This window comes from Hesperophylax consimilis, chromosome 3 (genome assembly GCF_061612785.1).
Source record: "Hesperophylax consimilis isolate HC1 chromosome 3, BYU_Hcon_1.0, whole genome shotgun sequence".
NCBI classification, from domain to species: domain Eukaryota; kingdom Metazoa; phylum Arthropoda; class Insecta; order Trichoptera; family Limnephilidae; genus Hesperophylax; species Hesperophylax consimilis.
The window spans coordinates 18,744,184-18,768,612 of NC_142838.1; the positions used below are offsets into that span (position 1 = coordinate 18,744,184).

At 35.6% G+C, this 24,429-nt stretch overlaps 1 protein-coding gene across 1 annotated transcript in view; it reads left to right on the plus strand.

The window, feature by feature from the left end:
* Nucleotides 1-24,429, plus strand: part of Oatp26F (Organic anion transporting polypeptide 26F) — a 128,571-nt gene that overhangs the window by 43,276 nt on the left and 60,866 nt on the right. Inside the window, exon 3 of the mRNA XM_089648914.1 lies at nt 3,641-3,815. Within this exon, the coding sequence (XP_089505040.1) occupies nt 3,641-3,815 (175 nt within the window). The remainder of the gene's footprint in view (nt 1-3,640; nt 3,816-24,429) is intronic.

Genomic DNA, 24,429 nt, shown 5'->3' on the forward strand with positions numbered 1-24,429 from the left:
TTTTACAAGTTACAAGGTATAAAATATTAAATTATCCATATATCTATGTCCTAAATATCTTGGTAATTTCGTATGGGATGATAATTATTGTTCTTAATCCTTACTAATGATGTAGGTATAAGTAATGATAGAAAAAATACTAAATAGGAATAAAGTGTGTGGATGTTAGGAAAAGTATATTACGTATTATTTTCCAAACGTTGGTCGGTACCTCATTATTTTTATTTTGAAATTTACTAGACTGAAAGCATCCGTAGCGTTTATTTTACTGTCTACCAAATAAATCATTGACTTTGTAAAAATATGAACGCCCCCTGCGTAGTGTTATTAAATTTAAACCAGAAACGGAAGCATGCGTAGGAGTATAATACTAAAGATGTCTCTCTTGTAAATAAATATATTTACGTGTCCTTTGTCACCCATTTATCGTGTCAATTGCCGCCATGATTACTTTATAAAAGCTGTTAACAGACTGCGCTTTTATTGGTTATGCACCAAAGTACTTTGGTACTAGTACCCATAACAACATTAGGCTTAGATTTATGTGTTGGATGCAACGTATTAGATTGAATCATCCGACTTAAAGACCAGCCATAAATAACTCTAAAACAATCTACTGTTATCAGATGTAAGGTTTATTATATCAGTTGGCTCTGAAATGAAATGTCCAAGTATAGAATTAGATTTAGTTACGACCACCGCCCTTGGCAAAGACGTTAAGATCCTTGACTACGGATGCAGACTTCACGGCTTGAACGGGTTTTCAAGTTCTGTTGTACTAATTGAATATAAGTAACTGGCCTATAATGATATAATAATAATTTAATTGAATAATACATTCATAGAACTCGCAAATGAACATTGAAATTTGATGAATTGTTCAAATTCTATGAAACAACCTAGCATTAGGTGTTTGTCCAATATTTTTCTACAATCGAAAAGTTTGTCGCCTTGTCGAATTTATTTTTAGTTAAATAGATATTTGACGGCCGGCATAGTCCAGTGGTAACGCATTGGACTGCCATTCCGAAGGTCGCGGGTTCGAACCCGGCGTGCGCAAATAAATTTTATTTGATTAATTTGTGTTATTTCACAATTGATTAATTAAAATAATATATAGTATATTTGCGGCACGTTCCAGAGTGGAAGATACTACCAGTATCGCCCTGGTGTAAGACCACCATTCAGAATTGAAACGTTGCTCCAAATGGCTTTAGCCGTGTTTAGTGACTAGATCTGAATAGCCAGGTACTTCCCCACCTTCCTCTTTCCCTTCCCCACTTACCTTCAGCCTCACAACATCCCCCAATTGGGGATGCCATAGTCTCACTGGCTCCAGACGGGAGCAGTTGGGACTCTTGTGAGGTCTCACTATAAAAAATAAAAAAAAGATATGATTATGTACCATAGCTCCTCATATATATATATATAAGGAGCTATGGTACATAATTCAATTTATTTACTATATATATATATATAGTAAATAAATTGAAGCGCAAAAAGTGCTGTTCAAAATAGATGACGCTAGCGCAGTTCTAGTGTTTTTTTTTGCTTCTTCAGAGTTCAAACGAACAGTTTTTTTTTTACTTATTCTGGATTGTATGGATTGTAATTATTATCAAGTACCTCTTAATTACCTCGGTAACGCGTTGCAAAATAGTACAATTTTAGAGTGAGGAACGGCTGCGCTGCCTTTTTCATTAAAAACTAAAATTTAGATTTGAGGACAATATACTTGACCAAACGGAATAATTTTACGTGATTTGAATGTTGTAACATTGAAATATTTTGTGGATCAGTAGTAATTATTAAAAAAATAATATTGCCTATCGAACCATGTAAGAAATATAAAATTAAAAAATTATAAACATCGTAAAAAAGCGTTTTTTTGGTCAAAATTTTATAATTTTGATACAGAGATTTGTCTTTAAACATAAATCGATCATTTGTAATTAAATTTTAAGCCCATAAAAATAATTTTTGAATAATTGTTTTTTTTTTTAAATTTGATGTTTCGTTATATTAACATTAACAAGTACGAAAGGGTAAGTAAGATAGGGAACAATTATTATTTTAAAAAAATATCATTAACTTACTGCCGAAGTTGCTTCGAACTTTACCAATATTTTCTATTTTGAAATAAAAATAATTAAAGTAGCGTATATCCGTACTAGTTACTTGTTACATATTTTGATTTAAAAAAATCAGTTTTGTTTTGTATTTTGGACTCAAATGAATATTTTTGTTTGAAAAATGTCGAGCAGCGGTTCCTCTTATTAATAACACGCAAATAAATATATTGTGCCCTTTACCAGTTTTATCTCCACTCGACATCATAACCAACGCTGTATCTCCACTTCTAGACGTTTTTGTTTATTCAGACAATACACATTAAATTATCTCTGGAGATTATGTTTACTATCAAGTAATACACAGCATAATTTTATAATTTACTATGCTAGTACGGTCAGTAACATTTCAGATCTTGTACTGAGAAGTGATGAAGTCACCTAATGTAAATCGTCGTACGTTATGTAGGTCTCTTCAATAAAGTTAAGGGGTGATAATTACTTTTAATTTTAAAAAACCTATATAGCGATGATAAGTAAATTTCTTCCCGTGAAAATCTCAAATCTCATTAATCAAAAGTGGTGAGAAAAGTGGAAAAAGCAACTTGTATTGAAAAGTGTTGCTGAAATGAACACCTTCAAAGAATGCTAATAACTTCAATTATTCCCCCCATTACGTATTACAGAAACATAGCAGGATAGTACGATGATGTAATAGTTCAGTGGTTCGAACAGTTTGCCCTATCTTACAAGCGGAAGGTTCCGAAGATCCGAGTTCTAATTCCAGTCACTTAAGTTATTTTTTAATTATAATGATATAATATTTACAGTTGAACAAGTGAACACATTCATTTTGACTTGTGAAGAGAACAGAATGTCAACTTTTGTACCTCTTTGATTAGGTTTCTAATGTTTTAAGCTAACCAATTCATTTTGTTCAAAATAAAAAAAAATTTAAATTTGCAAAAACTTTACCCCTTATAGTTTAGTAAAAATTAACTGGATTTCAAATATAAGTGAAAAACCACAAAAAGAGCATAAAAATGTCACGATTACAATTTTTAAATCATTAACTGAGTGAAAAACTTAATTTCTTAAAAAGTTTTAAATTTATTATTTATGGTTTCTTTTAAAGTAGAAAAAAAGAACTATAAACATTTCAGCATTAAAAGAACCATAGACAAATTATGAGCCATTTTTATCAGTCGAGTGAAAAACTAACAAGTTCTAAAAAAGTGTTAATCTAATAACCGTTCAATTTGGTATTAATAATAAAAATAAAACATTAATTTGTCAATAGCTTTTTAAATATTTAAGCATTATATTTGCTTTGATTATATTGACAAAAATAAAATTTGAGCCCTGTTAATAAACGAATGTAAATATAACCAATTCTTCAAGTGTTGAACTAACTGATTAAATTTGTTTAAAAAAGTCATATAATATGTCATATATCACAAGTTTAAAGTCCTGCTTCATAGTTTAGTGAAAAACGAATCAAATTCCAAGTGTTGAACTGTTGGTGATTAACGATGTCAAGCATATCCACGCAGAACTTTCTCCCCTTGCAGGCAGGCAGCCCGGACGGGGGCCCCGGACGCGAGGCGTCCCGTGACGTGCGCGACGCTGTGATGGAGGACCACGAGACGGGGTGCGGCTTGCTGGTGCTGCGCCCTTACTGGCTTCAGCGGTTCCGCACCGCCAAGTGGGCGCTCTTCTGGCTATGTTGGACAGGGGCCCTACAAGGTAAATAAATACTATTATAAAAATGGGGGGCAGCTTTTTACAGAAGAACGATCCGTAAACTAAAATTAAAAAGATAGTCCATCAACATATTGATTTTAGTAATGTTTTTATGACTGCCTTTCCGTAACATTTGAATTTCTGTGAAACAACTGGCACATATTTTTGGATAATGTTTTAACGATTTTCTGCAATCAATAAAATTTAGAGAAATACTTCATCAATAAATCATTTCAGTTGGTTAGTGATTTTAAAACATTACCGATGGGGTTCCAAAACTTTGTAGTACCTACCGCGGCCTACTTGAATACATCAAAGTATAAGAACCGTCGTGTATTAATTTTTCTACTCCCTTCTTTTTTGTTAGTCGAGAGAGTGTTTTTTTTAAAGACCGATCCAATACCAGGCACGACAATATATGATCACAGGAGAAGTAGTAAGAAACGGTTTATAAAGGTTAATAAAGGATTTTTTTCTTTAATGATTTACGAAAAAATATTTATTTATTTGGATTCATAGTACATTTTACTATAAGTTATATGGTTCTAAATTAAATTATACAAAGTTAATATACCTGCTATGTATATCCTTAAAACGTCTTGTTAATCACTTCTAGGATAAAAATTATAGTTCTTTCTAATGATTATTTCTAATGAGTAATGATAACAAAGAATACTAAATAGGAAGAAGGTGTGTGGAGAGATAAAGAGATAAAAAAATCATGAAAATTGTCCAGGCTTAGCAATTTTTTGTAGTGGGTATATATTGTGATTTTGCGAATAATTGGTGAGTTATTTGCTGTATTAGTGTTGCTGGCTTCTATCTGAAAAAGCCGAGTATGCCTGGTACGCCTCATTGGTACATTTAAACCAGTGGCAGAAAACAATTCGGGACTAACTATTTTATTATTTAGCAAATCATGTAGAAACAACAGATCTGACAAAGTAATTTTTACATCATTTTTGTAAAGTTTACATATTATTTGTAGTTTTGTTGTATTTCTTGAGTAAATGTTTCGAAAATCTATTGTGTATGCTTTCTACTAAATCTATGTATACTTTATATTGAGGATTCCATACTGTGGAAGCCTACTCCAGTGGACTTCTGACCAATGAAAAAAAAACAAATCTTAGCATTTTTCAAAACTATTCACAACAGGAAACCTAGCATCTTATAGGATTTTGATATAATTTGTTGCGGTAATTAGATCTAAACTAAAAGTCGGCTACTTTTTAATTTCTCTCCCTTTTCTCTTCTCTCCATTACTCTTTCTATTCTGAAAATCTAACGACGATTGTGAATTTAGTTTCTAATTACTCTATTCTCATCAATATCTATGCAATTAATCAAAAAAATAATAATTTCGGTTGTATTCAATGAACTTGAATTTGTTTCGTTTTTAACTGTCATTTTCAATATTGGAACCGATTGTGTTAAGAATTCAGAGAAGCGATAAATACCCATAGTATTATAATATTTAAAAGGAAAATTATTTTAACAGTCATTTTCGAAATTGGAACTGATATGTCAGAAATTCAGATAATCCCGTGATTTTTCACGGGTCCGAACTAATACGTTTCTTTTTTATAAAGCTTTTATAAACCAACTTAATAATTGAGTTCGTTGTAAAAAAGTTGGGACTAACTGGTTTTTTTCAAGGTAGGTAGTTATAATTCGGGATAAATCGAAAGCAATATAGGTCCCAAATAAAACAATATTTCTTAATTTTATCCCTGCTATCTAGGGACCAAACCAAATTAGCCGCAAGGAAGCGAGAAGTAACCAAATGGAAAACATGTTTCCAATCAAAGTGGCTCCTTTCCTCTCCTCTCGAGTGGGTTGTGAGAGTACATCAGAAGGTTCGCGTATTAGCTTCAATTCAGACGGAAAATTACATTACAAGGATACTCCTAGCGACGGGAATATCTGGAAGGAAACTTAATACATATTGAAGAGAAATATTCTATAAATATGTTGTGTAGAAGTAAATTTTTTAAGTTATTGGACATGAGGGAGACAACCGAGTAAAAAATGAAATGAATAACAGTACTGTTGTTATAAAAAGTGGTTACTAGGTATATAGGTGATAAGACAGTAATTTAAATATATTTCTATGCTAGGGTAAAATGGCTCATGGACCCGCTTCCAGTGAGAAAGATAGCTTTAACCAGTCCAATTATTATTGTAACCCACATTAATATGTGCAAATGAGGACGGTTCTTCTGATTGTAGATCCGTTGTTAACAGACCAATTGCCAACTCTAATGCACAGATGCAATGTAGGCCTGCTGAGTCGGTTCTACGGGTATTTAAATGGAGCCAATCGACGGTGCTCGCAGCATTGATCACCATGTGCACCGGTGCACGAAACCTGAAGGCAAAAACAAAACACAGTAGTTAATGTTGGGTTCATGAGAACATTTCTTCAAACCGTGTGTGGAACGAGCTACCGGCATCTGCTTTTTACTCTTTCATATAATTCGGGTCTTTTCAAGACCCGCCTTCATACAGGTTGTATGAAGTTGCTTCACCCGCCTCACAACTCTGCCCGACCAGGTGGCGATATAGTTGACCCGTCTTTATACCGTATACTGCACAAACAGGGACACTATTGTGAGTAGTCATATAAAAAAGTGATTCTGCACAAGTATTCCGATTGCTCGGAGTAGGTGGAATTATGGCTTCCCATTTATCAGGGAGTGTTTGCAAGACGATATAAAACGGGAAAGTACCTGAAAGGTAAGGAAGTTATAAGCAAATCAAAACTGGTTACTAAACATAACTAAAGTAAATCCAAAGATTCGTTTCGAGACGACGATCATCTTTTACAAGGAGAACACTTACTGTATGATGAGTATCCGTAATATTTTTCCAGTCATTGAAAACTAGCGACTAATCACGGCAAATTGTGACTTGGACGATAAAACAAACTTGGAGATTTTGTACCCCCAATATTGATATGGAATAATCACCTATCTGAATTGAAGTTGTAATAATGCAGCTATTTATAGGTAAAAACGTTTGTGTCCTGCTCCATTAATCTAGCGAAAATGCCGCTAAAACATAGAATTTAAAATATTAAAAAAACTTGCAGGTAAAACTTGGCGTAATGTACTTCGACAATGCATACCTAAAACAAGGGGAAAATGTTGCTACACTAAAATAAACCGTAAGACATATAAAGGCTGTCTCAGAAAAAGCTAGACATCACAAGAACCACAACTTTGTTAGTTTCAAGTTTTCACAAAAAAGTTTCAGAATAATTATTGCCATGTTGCTTTTCAAAATGGGGATATTTTTTGTGAAGAGACGCGCATTCATGCAGCAGAAGCAGTCTGTTGTTTTAAGAAATGTCTGTCGCAGGTGATATTCGCCTTCTATACTTCTGTACCTGCCCTGTCCTGACTCTTGTCCCGTAGAGAGCGAGAGCTTTCAGGTGAATGAACACTCTCTTTCAGGAATCACACAGCCTTCTTGTTTACGATTTCTTTTCGCGCTCACGAACCAGATACATATATTATTATATCCATCCAAGCTTTGAGGCCTAGTTCTTCGTACGCGAAGGCTTTTCTATGTATTTGAAATAGATCTGTAAACTTCAACCAAGTCATATGAGTTAAATGCAAGCCAAATTGTTTTATTTTGACTATAAAACAGATTTTTTTTTTTTTTTTGATGCTGTTAAAGCAAACACTGGCTTTAACTTTGTGAAGTTTGCACAGTTTTTAAACTAGTAATATTTTCTCCATCTTAACTCGTGGAGCTTTGAAATATCAATTTATTTCTCAGAAAATATTAGGGCACCAATTTAGGATGATATTTTTTGCGAATGTTTCCCAGAATTTTAACAATTCATCATACTTCAGGTTAAATTCAGGTTCTGTGAAAGTCTTTTTCGAGTTCTTTTCGATTTAGTATTTGAGTACCGTGAAACAACCAACCTGTGGTTAAATAATGACAGAACTTTAATAGATCTTTCAAAAAACTTGATTTTAAATTTGATGAATTCTTTAAATTCTGTATTGTGTTTGTTCCATAATCAGACGTTTATTTTTTGATTTTAAAGGATTTAAAACGTTGGTTAAATCAAGTAATCGCTTCAAATCTTCTCATAATAAAAATACGTACGTGGGAATACTCTAACCGTCTCGATAAAAGAAGTATTAATAATACCAGGAAGAAGTATTTTATAAAGCAAATGAAATTTTCACCGATTTCCAGACAGTTCTATTTTCGTACAGCACCATTTCAAAAATAAATTTCCTGAAATTTTCCCAGAGCTACACTTCATAATAGTAAATCTCCATAAACGTGGCCATGTTACCTTCCTACCCCCCACTCCCTTTACCGTCCAACCTGCCCCACTCGTTTCTCTTAAACGTCGGGAAGCGAGATTATTCAGTGGAGGTTAATAATTTAATTAAATTTCCACCGAATGAAGTTGTTTGATTAGGCACAGTTTAATGTAGCCAGCTCCCCGTTCGTTAAGAGCCAAGCCTCCTAAACATTCAGACGAGGATGTTTCATTAAGATATACCTGAGCTGCTTCAAGCAGGTTGCTACCTGGAAAGGAAGGGTGCTCAAGACGTACCCCTAACTGGTTATTTTTTTTTTCAAGAAAATACTTTTAATTTAGAATTACTTGTTTCAACTCGTTAGTGATGACGAAGGAAATAGGGAAATTAAATAACTTAGCAAAACTTTCAACCTTAACCAAATTAATTATAATTATTATTTTTTAAATCTGCTAATTATTGTTGTCATTTGTTCATCTATCTTTATAATATCACTGTTATATCAATGGGAATCTGGCTGTGTGAATTGAAATTAATAAAATTAGGCACATTTTTTTTTAAATTTGACTCCCAAATGTCTCTTTCTATCAAATGCTACAATATTCAACTAACACCAATGTCAATTAACTCTTGAATGTTCATATATCTACAAGAGTACAAAATACAATCATATAAAAAAACATCATAATCCAATCAACCAGTATTTAGGAGAAAAAAGAGTATTGCCCGTTTGGCCTTTAACGAAAAAATTTATTGGTATATTGTAGAACTATTATTAATGAATTTTCAAGGTGTGATAAAACATACTTTTACTATGTACTATCACGATATGAAAATAAATACCTTTATAAATGTATTATAAAGATGTGATAAAACACACTTTGATAAATGTATTATCACGATATGATAATATATGCTTTTATTAATGTATTATCAGGATGTGATAAAACATACTTTGATAATTGTATTATCACGATATGATAATATATACTTTTATTAATGTATTATCATACTTTTATGATATGAAAATACATACTTTTACTAACGTATTATCAAGATGTGATAAAACACACTTTTATTAACGTATTATAAAGATGTGATAAAACATACTTTTATTAATGTATTATCAAGATTTGATAAAACATACTTTTATTAATGTATTATCAAGATATGATAATACATACTTTTATTAAATATTATCACGATGTCGGAACACGTGTTTATAAAAATCCTAATATTTTCGCAATTCGTCATTATGTATTATCAAGCCAAATGAAGGTGCATGAACACGTGTTCCGATATATTAGGAATTTACTAAAAGTTTATCAGGAAGTGGCGTGCAATCCCGTTTTTAACCCTGGGTTACGAATAATTTTAAGAGATTTTTAATAAATCAGCTATCCTCATTTTTCTCCGTGTCAGTAAATTAAACTATTAGTAGTTTATTTATTAAACAAACACGAAAAAAAACTCTCTTATAAAAAAATTTCACCACCAGAACTATAACCAGTCGACGATGACACTACAACGTACCTTAACTTCTGAAGTGGTACGCCACTACTTGACTCGAACGTTATTCTAGAAGTTCCAAACAAGCTTCTTGAATTTTCTTTTATTTTTTTTTATATTTGTAGCAACTGGAATGTTCAAGAATGTTTTATTTTCCACCTAGATAAGCGGCAACGTGAACGAAATGGTCAGTACAGTACCAGCAACCGCGACATCGAATTATTTTGCCTACGTGACGCGCTTCGGAACATTCTCGAACCTTCCTTTCGTAAATCATTTTGTTTTAATTTCTACGTTTATTTATTGTTTTCGGATGTATTATTAAGAACCGCTTAAGCCAAATTTCGTAGTTATTTATTAATAAAAAGAATATCGAACATAACTACGTCATCACAATGACAGACAATTCATCTACCTAGCTCCTAAAGTCTCAATGAACACTTAAAAACCGAAACCCAACTCCACACCTTCAAAAACAAATTACGCTATGGATCCTTACATAACAATACACTTCAATCATCATACCCACACATTCTACACTCTAACCACATAAACACCTTTCAGACATGTCTCACATTACTCATTTAATTTACTCAATTTAAGTATCGTATAAAATGGTGACCGGATACATCATAAAAATGATAATTCATCACTTCTTTAAAAAGTTATGTAGTTATCTTAGTGTACAACATAAAAATCTAGTTTATTATTCACAATAAAATGCTAGCGATATTTAGGTCAACTAGACTGGCGGTTTGGAGACGGAATACTAGCGAGTTCCTTCACGCTGCCGCTTTTATAAGTTAAAGCTTCTAGAACAATTTGGTTGCTATGTATAATTTGCCAAACAAAAATGAAAAATAATAAAAGAACATCCAAGAATCTTGTTTGGAAAATATCGAAACTTCTGGAATTCCGTTCAAATGAAGTAGTGGCGTACCGCTACAGTACTCCCCTTCCAGCGGCATGGTTGAGGGCCGCGATAGAAAGAAAAGCTGAGTCAGATCTTGCTTATTGATGGTCTTAAGAAGGGTTGGTCCTGGGGTTGTTGCATTTATCTTGGGTTCAGGGCCACTGTACGGTTGTTGTAGTATTCTCTCACGTTAAAATAAAATGGTTAGAAAAAAAACAAAATTATTATAAATTACAAACACTGTTCACGACACAGGCTGAGAATACACTAAAATAACTATTGTGAGCACTATTATCCGCGCTTGTGCAGAGATGGTCTGGTGCACGCAGCTCCACGATGCCTCAACCGATCACTACATGACTCCGCTTTCATCAAAACACATAATTTTGCATTTAGGATTGAACGTGCCTTTAGACGTTAAAGTAGTCCGGAAAACGAACACGCCTACCGGAATGTGTGGTCGTGTGAGTGCGATCCGGGTTGGTAGCGGGCATAGGAAGGGTTGATCTTATTCCTTGCGTAGTTCCCTTAGTTTCCTGGGCAATGTACGCAGGTTTGAGGCGGTCTATAGTCACCGTTACCTCTTTGCCTCTGTTTAAAATCGTAAACGTTCTTTCGTTCCGTCGTACCACTTGGTGAGGGCCAGTGTAGGGTTTCTGAAGCGGGCTTTTTACGGTGTCGTCCCTTAGAAACACATGGGTAGCTGCGGGAAGGTCTTTAAAAATGAAGCATTTCCTTTCACCATGTCGGGAACCTTCAACCGGCCTTAGGTTATTAAAATGTTGCCTCAGCTCTTTGAGGAAATCGCTGGTGCTGTCGTCGTTCGCTGGCCGAGCAACGAGGAATTCTCCAGGTAGGCGGAGTGGCTCGCCGTACACCAGTTCTGCCGAAGTGGCAGCGAGATCATCCCTCCAAGCTGCCCTGATTCCCATTAACACTGTGGGTAGAACTTCAGTCCAGCGGTCATTCTGATGGCATTTGATTGCTGCCTTAAGCTGGCGGTGTAGCCTCTCAACCATGCCGTTAGCCGCAGGATGGTAAGCCGTGGTACGTATCTGAGTCGTACCTGCCAGGCAGTTTAACTCCCTGAACAGCCTCGACTCAAACTGTCTTCCTTGGTCGGTAGTAACTCGGAGCGGAGTACCGAACCTAGTAATCCATCCCTGGTAGAAAGCACGCGCCACAGTTGCTGCTTCCTGATCCCTAATCGGGAAAGCCTCTGGCCATCTTGTAAATCTATCCACGCAGGTGAGGCAGTATCGGCATCCTTCAGATGAGGGCATGATGATGATGTCTATGTGCACATGCTCGAATCTGGCTGATGGTCTGGGAAACGTTCCTAGGGGTGCCGACACGTGGCGTGACACTTTGCTGCGTTGGCACTGTAGGCAGTTGCGTGCAAATTCCCTTGCGTCTGCCTTAATGGCCGGCCAGACATAACGTTCAGTTATGAGTTTGACCGTTGCCTTGACGCCTGGGTGAGCCAGCTGATGGACTGCATTGAATACTGCGAGCCGAAACTTTTTCGTGACGAAAGGTCTCGCTGTATTTGAAGAAATATCACAGTACATTTCCGTGTTTATGTCGGGAATGCGCACTTTCTTGAGTTGTAGACTAGAACTTCCCTTTAAGCATTGCTCTAGTTCCGCGTCGTCCACCTGATCAGCTGCCAGTGCTGCGTAGTCCAGGGGAGCGTCGACTGTCTCGACCCTGGAGAGGGCATCTGCGACGATGTTGTCCTTGCCTGCTACGTGGCGAATGTCCGTGGTAAACTGGCTAATGAAGTCAAGGTGTCTGAACTGCCTTGGGGAGCATTTATCAGCCTTCTGTTGAAAGGCAAAAGTGATGGGTTTGTGGTCCGTGAATATGGTGAACGTCCTGCCCTCCACCATATGTCTGAAGTGTTTCACAGCGAGGTAGATGGCCAGGAGTTCTCTGTCATAAGCGCCGTATTTTCTTTCAGCTGCGCTAAATTTCTTTGAAAAGAAACCCAGCGGTTCCCAGTGACCTGCGATGAGCTGCTGGAGTGCGGCGCCGGCCGTGATGCCAGAAGCGTCGCTGACTATGGATAGGGGGGCTTCGCACTTTGGGTGAGCTAGTAAGGTCGCCTGAGCAAGGGCTTCCTTGCACTTGTCAAAGGCTTCCATGGTCGCTGCTGTCCAGGATATGGGCTGCTTGCCTTTCTGTTTTCCGGTGAGGAAATCATTGAGCGGTGCTTGCGTCTCTGCTGAACTGGGGATGAACCTCCTATAAAAATTGAGAGCTCCCAAAAAGCGTCGTAGATCTTTCACCGTTTCAGGCCGACTGTAATTGTTTATTGCGTCGACTTTCTCTGGCAGGGGTGTAGTGTCTTCACCAGACACCAGGTACCCCAAGAATTTGACTTCAGGCAAACCAAAATGACATTTGCTGGCGTTGACGACCACCCCATATTCTTGCAGGCGCTGGAGCAAGGTCTTGAGGTGGTTCATGTGTTCCTCTTCTGATGATGAGGCAATGAGGATGTCGTCGATGTAGGCGTAACAAAAGTCCAATCCTCTGGTGACCTCATCGATGAAACGTTGGAACGTCTGGGCTGCGTTACGGAGGCCGAAGGACATGACTGGAAACTCGAAGAGTCCGAACGGCGTGGATATGGCTGTCTTCGGGATGTCTTCAGGAGCTACAGGAATCTGGTTGTAAGCTCGTACCAGGTCTATTGTGGAGAATATCTTGGTATCCCTCAGTGACTGGGCGAAATCTTGAATGTGTCGTACTGGGTACCGGTCAGGTATGGTCCTGGCGTTCAATCCGCGGTAATCACCGCATGGTCGCCATTGGTCATCCTTCTTAGGGACCATGTGAAGTGGGGATGCCCAACAGCTCTCAGAAGGCCGGGCAATTCCTAATCGGACCATGGTCTCAAACTCCTTCTTGGCCAGTTTGAGCTTGTCAGGGGCGAGGCGGCGAGGACGTTCTGCGACTGGAGGACCTGGAGTAGTCCTAATGTGATGAAGGGTAGTATGGCGAACTTCCTTCATGGCGCCGTCAGGGCGCGTAAGGTCCGGATATTGTTGCAACAGTTTGTGGTAGGAGGATGTCCCTGTGACAGTCTTAATGGAAGCGGTCATGTTGTTACTACGCCTTCCTGTAGTTGTCAGGTTCGTAACCTGATCCAGCAATCGCCTATTATGGACATCGACCAGGAGCTCGAATCGTGCCAAGAAATCCGCTCCAATGATGGGCCTGGAGACGTCAGCAATGACGAAACTCCAAGTAAAATCACGACGCAGGCCTAGGTCCAGGTTGAGCGTCAGGCTTCCATACGTCGCGATGGTGCTTCCATTTGCGGCCGCCAATTCGTAGGACTGCTTAGCCGGACGGCCTTGGACTAGGCGTCGTGGGTAAACACAGAGGTCCGCGCCGGTGTCCACGAGAAACTGGATGCGAGTTACCCGGTCCGTTACGAAAAGGCGACTTAATTGCGCCGGGCTGTTGGTGCTGGTCGCCATCAGTGTGAGCCCGGGGCGTTTCCCTCAAAATTGCAGGGTTTGATGCAGTAGTGCGCCTTGGTACCAAACTTCCAGTGGTACCAGCATTTGCCTTCTATATGACGACCCCTGGAACGACTGCGCGAACGATGTTGCCGCCAACGAGGACTGGTAGTCCTGGATGGGCGTTCCTGAGAGCGCAGCGTCGAAATTTCCTGTCGTAGGGTGGCTATTTCATCATGGAGCGGCAGCATCATCTTCTGCATCCTGTCTATCAGGCAGTCTTCGTCGGGAACCCGGGGAGAGACTTCACTGACCCCTGGCCTGCCAGCATAGTCGTCTATGGCGTCCGCGAGATCCGCCACATTGTCCAGCGGGGTGCCTTGTTGGGTCGCCAGAACTACTTGCATACTTCGGGGAAGTCTGCCCATCCAAAGTGTCTTCAGCACCTCATCAGGCACTGCGCTGCCCGCAAGGGTGCGTAGATGACGAAGGAACTGCGAAGGTTTTCGGTCACCCCTCTCCTCATGCTCCAGGAGTCTCCTCGTCTTCTGCTCCTGGGTAGAGCTCAAGCGCTTCGTGAGTTCCCTCTTGAGCAGGGTGTACGCTCCAACTTCAGGGGGGTTGACAATAATGTCCCGGACCTCTTGGGCGTACGTGGGATCCAGGGCCCCAAGGATAAAACCGAACTTCGTCGACTCCACCGTCACTGCTGCAGCTTCAAAACTCCTTTCAACCATAGCGAACCACAGCTCCGGATCGTTAGGGCAGAACGGGGGAATCCGCACAGCTACGCGGTTGACTTCCGCCGGCGAAACTGCTGACGTCGTAGAGTCGGTCGGGCGAGACATTTTTAATACAACCGTAGTACACGATAACACTTAAAAAATATATTCAAAATCACGTCGTGGTCACCACTGTAGTTATCTTAGTGTACAACATAAAAATCTAGTTTATTATTCACAATAAAATGCTAGCGATATTTAGGTCAACTAGACTGGCGGTTTGGAGACGGAATACTAGCGAGTTCCTTCACGCTGCCGCTTTTATAAGTTAAAGCTTCTAGAACAATTTGGTTGCTATGTATAATTTGCCAAACAAAAATGAAAAATAATAAAAGAACATCCAAGAATCTTGTTTGGAAAATATCGAAACTTCTGGAATTCCGTTCAAATGAAGTAGTGGCGTACCGCTACAGTTATATAAAGTTATGGAAAGTGATGAAACGAAAACTTTATTAACTGGGTTAAGTAGGTTAGGTTAGGTTAGGTTTAAATTTATTTTTTTCATCGTTTCTAATGACTTATCACTTTTTAAAAGTGTGTTGAATTGTCACTGTGTTGAGTTATCATGGAACCGTATAAAATATATATAAATCAAACCATAAAATATAAAACTTTAAAATAAAAATATTTGTAAAAAAAATAAAATAATATTAATAAATCAAACTGAATTGTGTAATTTAACAAATGTTATTATCAGTCATATTGAGAACAAACTCAATAAAACTTCACCCGCCGTAACTTAGGGACATCCCTAGAATGTTGGTGAAATAAAACTAAAAAATGTATTTACTGTACAAATATTACAAAAAATTGTTTTACATATGCCCTTATACTGAATGTTCCTCGTATGCCATAATGTGTGTAAGTATAGGAATTTTGTTTCAATATATTAGATATTTGGATATTTTACTTCTAGGAATGTGTTTTTTCCAACTCACTGGGAGTAAAGATAGTAAATACTAATTTTAACGATACAATGTAATGTTGTGAGTTGTGAGCAGAAACGTTTATTGTCGTTTGGGTTCACACAGTCGGAAAATCTGCCTAGGAAACTTGGTCGCCGCTTCCATATTGTTATTTGCATAATTGTCTATTTTATTAGTAAACTCAGCCGAGAAATGAAATTACTCCCGTGCTTTTAATTGAATTGCATAGAACTTCAGATGGATGCATTTGCAGCGTCAAAATTTCCGTCTTGTTGAATAATAAGCACCCGGATGGACTCGTAATAAATAAGCGAGCTCGAATATAAACATAATGAAACTATTAAGGTTGAGCGAAGTATTTAAAATTAATACAAATGAAACACAAAATTAGGTATATTTTGTTGTTATACTGGTTTTCACCAATTTCGAGTAGTTCGGGTGTCGGACGAGTGTAAAAATAAATGCCAAAAAGTTGTTGCATTATAAATAAATTCATTTTTTAATTGTACAATTGCAGTAATAAATAGCATTTTGCAATGCGTAGCTTTCTTTTTTTATACTAGCTAAAGTGTATCCGGCGTTGCACGGAGACTTTTCTCTACTTTGAATAAATATAATATGTTATTGAAGAAAGCAAACACTTTGTGGCTTGACATTGTACAGGGTTTTTCAATAAGAGGTGTTATTTTGATATTCAATCGTAAAAGATCAATGGTTTCGTTGCTTGTGTGGCACGTAGCGCCGTATTGTTAAAAATAAACGTTGTCCAGATCAATATTATCCGATTCCGGCTATAAAAAATCATTAATCATCTCTCGATAGCGCAATCCATTCACCGTAACTGTTGCTCCAGCCTCATTTTCGAAAAAGTAAGGTCCAATGACTCCACCGGACCATAAACCGCACCAAACAGTCACACGTTGAGGATAGAGAGGCTTTTCAACAATAACTCTGGGGTTTTCCGAGCCCTAGATGCGACAATTTTGCTTTTTGACGAAGCCACCGAGGTGGAAATGGGCCTCATCACTCTAGATAATTTTCATTTGATTCACTCAAGTGAATTTTAATAATTTCAATGCGCTGTTGAAGCGTGTATCGTCCCATTTTTATTAATGACGTAGTTTCTACTTGTCAAATGTCAAAAAATGACAGCTTCAAAAGTAACATCTACCGAAATAGCAGGCTATTCAAAATAACACCTCTCATTGGAAAACCCTGTATAAATAAGTTATTTTTAAACTTTATATTTCCATTATCCTGAAGAAGGTTGAGTGCAACCGAAACCGGTCGACCGATATAACTCAAATAAAGTGGTTTAAAACAAAGTTTTTTTTCATTTAAATATAATATGCATGTATTATAAACCTTCCGGAAGAAATTCTCTAAACGTAATTGAAAGTCTGTTGTGTAGTTTAGAATAACTAAGCGCACAAACAGACAGTCGCGGATAGCGACTTTTTTATACTATTCAGAGTTCCGTGCTAATTCAACACAGTGACTATTCAACACACCTTTAAAAAGTGATATAAAGTCATTAAAAACGATGAAAAAAAAAGTTTAACCTAACTTAACCTACTTAACCCATTTAATAAAGTGTTTATTTCATCACTTTCCATGACTTTATATAACTTTTTAAAGATGTGATGAATTATCATTTTGATGATTTCAGAGATTATAACATTTTGATCATTTCAGAGATTAGAGATGATTCGCTTACGCAACATCATCGTGTAGGTGACAGCAATATTAGATTGAAATTTAATCAGTTGATATTGAACTGGAGATGTCATTTGCAGCTTTTTTGAGATTTAAAAAAAGTGGGTCACCTTTGCAATCGTTGTTATATCTTTTACCGGTAAAATAAATTTTCCTCTTTGAAAAAACCGTTTGCGCCTACTTACTTACAACAAGAAAAAACCTTCGCTCTTAACTTAGATTTCCATGTCGTCGCTGGGGTTTGAACCCTCGCAAGGTTAAGGATTGTTTGGGAGCTTTCCATTCTACCACGGAAGTCATCTAAAATATAAATAAATGCTTCCAGAAACCAAAAGTATGCACCAATTGATAGATTCAAGCTGGATTGTTGGAGCTATATTAATCAAAAGAAAATACATTAAATAATAAAAATTTAGTAACGTGTGTATGTAGTAATAACATATTAGTCATTTGTAAACTTGGATGTACGAGTGTCTAAAATAAAATGAATAAATTAAATAAAATAAAAATATACAATACTATCTTTATAAGCTACTTACAACTTTTTACGTTAGTTATATGAAAAGAAAACTATTTCTAAATTGAATTTTTGGCGTATAAGGGTAATAATATCGTTAGAGGTACATAATTAAATCAGATCATATTACATACCAATACAATATCAAGCTGGTTAATTAATATGATTTAAAAATATATATTCCAAATTATGATTTCAACCCAGTTTATGTTTTCTAAACTCCCGTAAAGGAACATAACTTTGGAACTGGGAGGTATATTAAATTCATAAAAGTTATACTGCGCATTTCAAAACAATATCAAAAGGTTATAAACCATCCATAAACCCTCCGGGGAAAAACAAACCCCACTTCTCACTTTCAAGTGTGTTTTGATACCGTTTCATATTATACCCTAATAATATTATGCAGATTCTCCCCAAATAAGTTTTTGCGGAGTTATCACCTACCAAATATCTAAATACTTACCTACATACTTATATATATTTTTAAATTTATTTATTTATGCGTAGACAGTGGCCTACTATGTAAAATATATTCACAAATAAAGGTACCTATAAAACCGCATAATCACTTTTACATTAAAGAAGTTACAAATTGATACTGTATTTACGTCTACGCCATAGCCAGGAGTCAGGAGCTTGATAATTGATATTATTTGACGATTGACATGATTTTTAGTCTCGATTTGTGTTGTTCTTAAAATCTGACATTTTTAAACCAAAATAATAGCCCGCTATCTCAAAAAACATCATTTTAAGCTTCTTTAGAAAATTCTTTTCTGCGATGTGCCAACTCACTTTTATAAAGGCCTGAAGTATTTCGGTCAAGTACTAGTCACCCAGAAGATGTTATAGGAGCTTGAATAATATGAGTAAGAAGACACTTCACAATCTTCACATTGGTACAGAGTAAAGCCTTCTTTGTGCTTCAAATCCTCTTTACACCCATAGACTGGCAAAGGACTCTGGATGTTATTCAAACAACAATACCTCTGTTTTTCTTATAGGATATCAAACCCATTCACGGAATTTTTTCATTGTGCTCCACAATAAAACCGAAGCTGAATGCATTCAATGATTTTCAATCTGTACTAAGCCATTCATCAAAATATTATGCTCTTTATTGTAGTGCGTTGTGAAGCATATTTGCATTTGGCATGTTGTTTTTTTTGCGGGTGATCTGAGATACAAATAAACATAACATTAGGTAGAATATTCTGAAGGGCATAATTTTTAATCAAACAAAACAACATATTACTTCACAGGGTACCTACAAAATTCTTCTTAAACTGATTATTACTTCGATAATTAACTGGTTAGGCATAATGGAATTTTATAAATATTACAAGGAACTGCAACGAGAAATGTTACGCCGTTTATCACCTGCGTAAAATTGAACGCCAGAAGAGCAAAGACTAGCAGGAAGACCGCGGCAGAGATTGAGTGATATTTTAAAAGAGTGGAGGACTAAAATGTCAGACCCTGGTCAAAATAATAATTGGAATCAGACCATCCATTGGAAGAGTAAGGCTGTATAGTTTTGAAAAAGCATATAAATGTAATGAAAATGACAACCACCAAATCCATGTTAAGGGTCCACATGCAAGATTAAAGTCTTATGAGTAGATAACAAGAATAAATTAGACGATTCTTCACAACATCCACATTCATGTGGGAATATTTATAATGGGCATAATGTGGTAATGGAAACATCATTCGGTGACGTCCTTGATCTATAAAGCAAAACGAAGGTGGCTCACTGACGAAATGGACTATAACAAGCAAGAAAGGAAGGCGATATTTCTGTCACAATATCCACACTCAAGTGGGAGTATAATGATATTGTAATGTACACATTATTGATCTGGTGATACTTATCGGGCTCATGTTTAAGCTGGACTCCAGAAGGATGATGATGAAAGTGAAGATAAGTATCAGAATGGAAATGTTATTATCTTAATATCTGGTTCAAACCTGTTAATTTTCATTTTAAGGAAGTACTTTCCAGTCATGAGCAACAAATTAAATAACAGACTTCTTGCATAATATCCTCTCAAACTCTTGAATTTTGATTGAGAAATTTTATCTTTTATGATATATTTTTTTGCAACTCATCAATGTACAGTTAATGATTTCGCAATTGCATAATGATGTTCAGTTTTACCAGATTTCGTGGCTGCATACATACGGATGTAGGTAATTACATTAGAGACGGTAGATCAGAAGGCATTTCGAGATGTGAATATAGTTTTGTTTGATTTTTGCACGAAAAATAAGGACACATTTTTGAAGCGAAATTCATCACATTTTTAAACATTTCAAATGTGGAACAACTTTTTCTTTTTAATTTTTCTTAAGTATCAACGGTGTAAATTTACTATACACAATAATTACATGTCAGAAAAAACAAGCATAATCAAACACAATTAATAATTTAAACAAAAATAAAAATTAACTGTGGCATCATAAAATGACGACAGAAAGTTTAAAATTAATACCAGCTCTAGAAGGAGATACAAGTACATAAAAATATTATAAAAAAGTATGAGTAGATTTAGGTTTAATTGATAATGATTTAGAAAATTTGATAGTATAGCCTTTTTGTACCTAGCTTCTGTGAAGTTAAACAGATCCGCTACTTCTGCGTACCTATTACTAACTTCATGTAATCTAGGTAAAAGCGAGTGTTTGAAATGCTCAGTCATGGAATTGTTACAATTAAACAGGGTTTTGGAACAAGTAGATCTTATGGGTATATGAAAATCAATGATGTTAATTAAATCGAGACTGTCTACACTACCATTTACAATTTTAAATAAATATTAAGTTGAATATAATTCTTCGATCTGAGAGTTCTTATAGTTTTATTATTGAGAATTATAGTTTATACTTTCAATGGGAATACGGAGTTTAAAATTAATGCGTCTCAGGAATTTGTGTTTTTAATTTATTTTGAAGGTTATATACCCATCAATGTAATATTTCATTGAAGAAGAATAATAATAAATTGCAACCTTTGTTATCCACAATTTGAAGTAAAAAGTTTGTACTTGTACCGATGTCAACATTTAAGATCCTGAACTCCGTATTGAAATTTAAGAACACGCTAATTTGTACATTTGAAGTAATAATTTTGTACTTCATACATTGCAACGAACTCATTTAAGATCCTGAGCTGCCTTCGAGATTTAAGAACTCGCTAATATATACATTTTTTAATGTTTTCTAAAAAATATTCCATTACCCGTAAATACAAAAACACATTGCTAGCACGCGAAAGTTTATTTATAAATACATTTTATAGATTTAGAAAATGTATTATTTTTAACAAAAGGTTTTCGGAATTGATTTGTATAAATGTAAATAATTTAAATCTAATTACAATGTTTTGTATAATATTATGAACCAAGCAACCAGTCGCATCGTATTTCTCTCGCAGCATCTGTTGGCAACTGTTGCTATGTTTACCCGCATTAAGCCTGCTGTGAGCTTTATGTTATCCTGGAAAGTATTTACTCGAAGCCGTACATTTTCTTTCCACAGAGGTTTATTATTTGATAATCTTTATTGAATAACTACCCCTCGATCTGTGTAGGGACTCACTTCGGCGGTCGTGATGGAAACCGTCGGGGGGTTGAATTGTGAATACGATAAAATACAGCGCTCTTTTCTGTAGCTTAATATCATAAAAATGCTTTATAAAGAAACTTATATACATAATTCTGTATGAAATGAAGAAAACTCCAACGCTTGGTCACATTGTGAGGAGTGACAAATATAAGTTCCACCTTATGGTTCCGAACCCTGTGCACGTTGTGCAAATTGTGCAGTTCCGCCGAGTTGTTCCGGCCAAGATAATCTTGATTACAGTTAACCTCCTGTAAATAGGAAAATAATAAGAAGAAAGATATCTGAAAATATTATTTACATTTTTATATGTCAATATGAGTTACATTTTATACTTATTTATTTTACAAAATATTACATACATAAGGGCATTCTTAGTCATGTATACTTTATCAGAAAAGAGGAGATTTTATGTTGATAAGCGAGCCACAATTTTTACTTAGGTTGATGCGTAATATTTATTTTTCTTAAATTTTTAAAAAAGGTGCGTCATATTTTTATATATTATGTAAGTTTTTAAAATTTTGATTAATTTGTTTTGTTTCGGATGGGTTGTTTCATAGAATTTGAACAATTCATCAAATTTCTACGTTCATTTTCGGATTCTGTGAAAGACCTGTTCAAGTTCTGATATTATATCATCATAGGCTAGTTGCTTGACAGATCTGAAATAATAACAGAACTTGAATAAATCTTTCAAGGAACTTGAAATTTGAAGGATTGTTTAAATTCTCTTAAACAACCAATTAGTCAATTCAATTCACAGGGCAATTCAGTAAAGAAATTATTGTATTTTTTATGGCTTGGTAAATATGATGGTGTTTGCATTTTTTTCCTCAAGGATTTTTAGATTGGCAAAACGGAGTGCGTTGCTCCTTCGCTCCTTATGGCTAGCCGCCACTGCTCACTTGTAAATTAAAACAAAAACTATCGTCAATCATTTACATGTGAGTTTTACCGATGTAATGATCATGTAGATTTTATTGTATGCTCTAAGACGGTGTCACTACCTACGTCTGGTTGCGACAGAGTGTTGGTGTAGCATATTGTATTGTCACTTATCACGTAGTTCAGATATCGTTTTTTCTAATTATTATTTCAATACAATGAAATTGTGTGAATGCAAATTTATGGAATAGCGCAGTTATTTTTGGTACTTGAATAAATAATTTATAATGTATTATGGTTTGAAGATTTACGTAGATTAGCATTATCTTGTTAGCCAAGTAACGATGACTTCGCTTCGTGAATATATTATAATAATATTATGTTTCCCGGTAGATTACAAAAAATGCAATGTGTGGCGCATTATCAAGCCAATCAAACAGAAAATTTGAAGTGTGGAATATTAGACATGTTTTTCTGTGTCTCCCAGCGAAAGCGATCGAAGCACCTGCCATCAAAATACCAACACATAATACAACTTACCAACCTGTCGTCGGTAGTCAAATTATTGCAACGATGGAACAACCGTGAATTTTACAGTCATAAGATTGTTGAAGAGAATGGATTGTTTACATGAGAGTGTTTTCGTCCTTTCCACACAATTTCGCGAAATTCTGTAAAACATTTGGATTTTCCTGTTAACATCTGCAGATACAAACCAGTTTATCACAAATAAAATGTTTCCAAATACCGAGTGTATATTTCCAAACACTTTATGATATTATAAATACACAATATGTATTACTCGCGATTTCTCAGAAGTAATCTCTCAAACATGAAAACAGTCAGGTTTATGAAATGTCAAAAAGGTAAAACTCTCCTTTAATAAATCAAGTTTCAGATTTGTCAAACATGTAATGTTGGTTGTTCAACGCTGGCTTTCTCCATGTAAAACTGAGCGATCGTTAAGTTAAGTAAAATTTTACCCAGAACATTCATTTTTGACAACTTAGGATGGGTTGTTTCATAGAATTTGAACAATCCATCAAATTTCAAAGTTTATTTTCAAGTTTTGTGAAGGTTCTATTCAAGTTCTGTTATTATATCATTACTGGGCAGTTTTTTCACAAAACTAATGACAGATCTTGAAAATCAGCTTTGAAATTCGATGAATTGTTCAAAATCTGTGAAATAACCCATCCTTAAAGCTTTTTATTAACATAAATTAAATTATTTTTAATCATGATTTATTTTTCGTGCCTATATTTTTTCCTTTCAAAATCAAGTTTTTTAAAATAAAGTTTTAAACTGCACTTGTTTTAAAATTGCACGAATACAAACCTATTGACGTAGCTTTAGACTAATGACCGCTGAGTTTTAACATAAATAATAATATTAACTACAATACTTAAAACCCACGTGATCATGCAGGGTGACCGGATAAATCATCACAATGATAATTCATCACATCTTTAAAAAGTTATATAAAGTCATGGAAAGTGATGAAACAAAAACTTCATTAACTGGGTTAAGTAGGTTAGGTTAGGTTAGGTTAAAAAAAATTTTTCATCTTTTTCAATGACTTTATATCACTTTTTAAAAGTGTGTTGAATTGTTACTGTGTTGAGTTATCATGGAACCATCATGCAGCCATCATCATTTGTTCAGTTAAGATAATATTATAATCTACTTCGTCTAACGGCTAAAAGCATTAAGTTTGTAGTTTTTTACATTAGTTCTTTTCATTTTATAAACTTCTCAAAACAATACACATTTTCCTAAACATAAGAAACATGTATACAATAAAACAATTGAAAACAATATATTTTGCACTTTGCCAATCAATAATAGAATATGGAATTATTGCTTGGGGAGGAGCAACAAACTCGACTATCAATGACATAGAAACCGCACAGAAAACGATCTTAAAGGTAATACTAAAAAAAATAGACTGACTGATTACAGACCAAATAT